The sequence below is a fragment of the Ursus maritimus genome, unplaced genomic scaffold, assembly GCF_017311325.1.
Source record: "Ursus maritimus isolate PB19 unplaced genomic scaffold, ASM1731132v1 scaffold_25, whole genome shotgun sequence".
In the NCBI taxonomy this organism is placed as follows: Eukaryota; Metazoa; Chordata; class Mammalia; order Carnivora; family Ursidae; genus Ursus; species Ursus maritimus.
The window spans coordinates 89,009-91,746 of NW_024425008.1; the positions used below are offsets into that span (position 1 = coordinate 89,009).

Genomic DNA, 2,738 nt, shown 5'->3' on the forward strand with positions numbered 1-2,738 from the left:
AGGTGCGCACCGCCAAACGCGGCTACGCCATGATCCTTTGGTTCCTCTACATCTTCGTGCTGGAGATCAAACTCTACTTCATTTTCCAGAACTACAAGGCGGCTCGGCGAGGCGCGGCCGACCCGGTGGCGCGCAAGGCGCTGACGTTGCTGCTGTCGGTGTGCGTGCCCGGGCTCTTCCTGCTGCTCGTGGCGCTCGACCGCATGGAGTACGTGCGCACGTTCCGCAAGCGCGAGGACCTGCGCGGCCGCCTCTTCTGGGTGGCGCTGGACCTCCTGGACCTGCTGGACATGCAGGCCAATCTGTGGGAGCCGCCGCGCACCGGGCTGCCGCTGTGGGCCGAGGGCCTCACTTTCTTCTACTGCTACATGCTGCTGCTGGTGCTGCCGTGCGTGGCGCTCAGCGAGGTCAGCATGCAGGGCGAGCACATCGCGCCGCAGAAGATGATGCTCTACCCCGTGCTCAGCCTCGCCACCGTCAACGTGGTGGCTGTGCTGGCGCGGGCCGCCAACATGGCGCTCTTCCGCGACAGCCGCGTCTCGGCCATCTTCGTGGGCAAGAACGTGGTGGCGCTGGCCACCAAGGCCTGCACGTTCCTCGAGTACCGCCGCCAGGTGCGCGACTTCCCGCCGCCTGCGCTGGCGCTGGAGCTGCAGCCGCCGCCCCCGCAGCGCAACTCCGTGCCACCGCCCCCACCGCTGCACGGCCCGCCCGGCCGCCCCCACGGGCCCTCGCCCACGCGTGACGCCCTGGGCACGTGACAGTGCCCGCGAGGCTTGCATGGGATGGAGTGGGGGCGGGCTCCCCACAGGGCCCGGGGGCCGCGGCCACTTCTTCATCTCAGGAATCCCTCGGACCGTGGACTCGCAGCCCCGCTCCCCCAGCGCGCGGCCGCCCCAGTGCGTGGGCCCGTGTGTGCTTGGCCTGGGCGCACCCCTCCTGTGGGGGCCTGGTGGGGGGAAGGGAGAACAGAGCGGGCGGAGGTCCCGTCCCTCGGGGTCCCTTGGTGGGGGCCTCTGGCTCAGAGTTTGGGGCCAAGGAGGCCTCTCATTTTAAAGACTCGTGTTTACAGTTTTGTATCCAAAGCCGCCGTGCCCTGCGTGTTTCCTGAGCCTGTTTCTGACAGCCGGACTGGGTGGGAGGGGGACGTGGGGGCGGCAGCGGCGAGGGGTCTGGGCCAGCTCCTGGCTGCGCGACCATTGCTGCGCTGTCACAGAGACCCTGTCCCAGTTCACCGTCCCCACCCGCACAGGTGCCAGAACGCGGACTCTGGGCTTCCTGGGGTATCTTAACCACGTAAGCGCGTGCACACCTGAGGGCCAGAATTGACCCGAGCCCCGGGTTCTCTCCTCAGCGTCAGGGGTGGGAGGTGGGGTGGGAGGTGGAGGTGGGATGTTGACGGTGGCGAGGCTGAGCACGGGGTAGAGCATCATCTTCTGCGGCGCGATGTGCTCGCCCTGCATGCTGACCTCGCTGAGCGCCACGCACGGCAGCACCAGCAGCAGCATGTAGCAGTAGAAGAAAGTGAGGCCCTCGGCCCACAGCGGCAGCCCGGTGCGCGGCGGCTCCCACAGATTGGCCTGCATGTCCAGCAGGTCCAGGAGGTCCAGCGCCACCCAGAAGAGGCGGCCGCGCAGGTCCTCGCGCTTGCGGAACGTGCGCACGTACTCCATGCGGTCGAGCGCCACGAGCAGCAGGAAGAGCCCGGGCACGCACACCGACAGCAGCAACGTCAGCGCCTTGCGCGCCACCGGGTCGGCCGCGCCTCGCCGAGCCGCCTTGTAGTTCTGGAAAATGAAGTAGAGTTTGATCTCCAGCACGAAGATGTAGAGGAACCAAAGGATCATGGCGTAGCCGCGTTTGGCGGTGCGCACCTCGGCGCCCACCCACACGGCCACGTAGCGCAGCACCAGCAGGAAGCACACGTCGCCCACCAGCACGATGATGCACACACCGATCTTGCGCGGGCCCTGGTTCTGCTCCACCAGGTACGCGTCCATGACCGCCATGCTGCCCATGATCACCAGCGTGGTCAGGCACACGTGGCGCCGGTCCGGGGGCGGCAGCACCATGGTCGGCCGCCGGGACCCCGGCCTGGGCTCACCTGGCCCCCACGCGAGGCGGGACGAGGCCCTGCGGCGGCGGCGCTCAGCCCGCGGGCATGGCGCGACGTGGCCTGTCCAGCCGCTCTGAGGGCGCCACTGCTGCCGACTGCCGAGCTCGGAACCTGGGGAGACCAGAGGGGACAGTAAGGACGCAGTGCGGGGGCAGCCTCCGCCCTCCCGGGCCCCCGCTACGTGCTTCCTGCGCGGGGCGCTGTCCCCTCGGCGGGCGCCCGGGGCCTCTGTGGCACGCACGCGCCGAAGCGCGCGGGGGACCGGGAGCGGGAGGGGGAGCAGGGCCTCCAGGGGGCGCTGCAGCCCCACCTGAGACCCGAGACCTGGTTCCCGCGCCGCCAGGAAGGAAATGGAACGGAAGTGGTTTCTCGCCGCCGCGCGCGTCCCGGGGCCCCGGTGGTTTGTCCCTGCTGGGCCCACGCCGCCGGCCCTCCGGCGTCCTTTCCCCCTCCCCGGGCGCCTTGCTTAAGCGGGGAGTCGGGCCCGCGGCCTCCGCTCTGCGCGCTCGCTCGGGGAGCGCCGGAGGCCCGCGGAGGCCCAGGCCCCATCCCCGGCGCGGCGGCCGCGCTCCCGGCATGTTTTCTGGTCCAGGACTGAGGACCCTCTCTCACAAGCCTCCCT

At 70.1% G+C, this 2,738-nt stretch overlaps 2 protein-coding genes across 2 annotated transcripts in view; one reads left to right on the forward strand and one right to left on the reverse strand.

Annotated features, from left to right (window-relative positions):
- The window catches only part of TMEM121 (transmembrane protein 121), a 4,070-nt gene extending 2,985 nt beyond the window's left edge, over positions 1-1,085 (forward strand). The window contains exon 2 of the mRNA XM_040641235.1: positions 3-1,085. Within this exon, the coding sequence (XP_040497169.1) occupies positions 3-761 (759 nt within the window). The 3' untranslated portion in view covers positions 762-1,085. The remainder of the gene's footprint in view (positions 1-2) is intronic.
- The window catches only part of LOC121105169 (transmembrane protein 121-like), a 26,442-nt gene continuing 24,756 nt past the window's right edge, over positions 1,053-2,738 (reverse strand). The window contains exon 2 of the mRNA XM_040641236.1: positions 1,053-2,227. Coding sequence (XP_040497170.1) covers positions 1,053-2,072 — 1,020 coding nt within the window. The 5' untranslated portion in view covers positions 2,073-2,227. The remainder of the gene's footprint in view (positions 2,228-2,738) is intronic.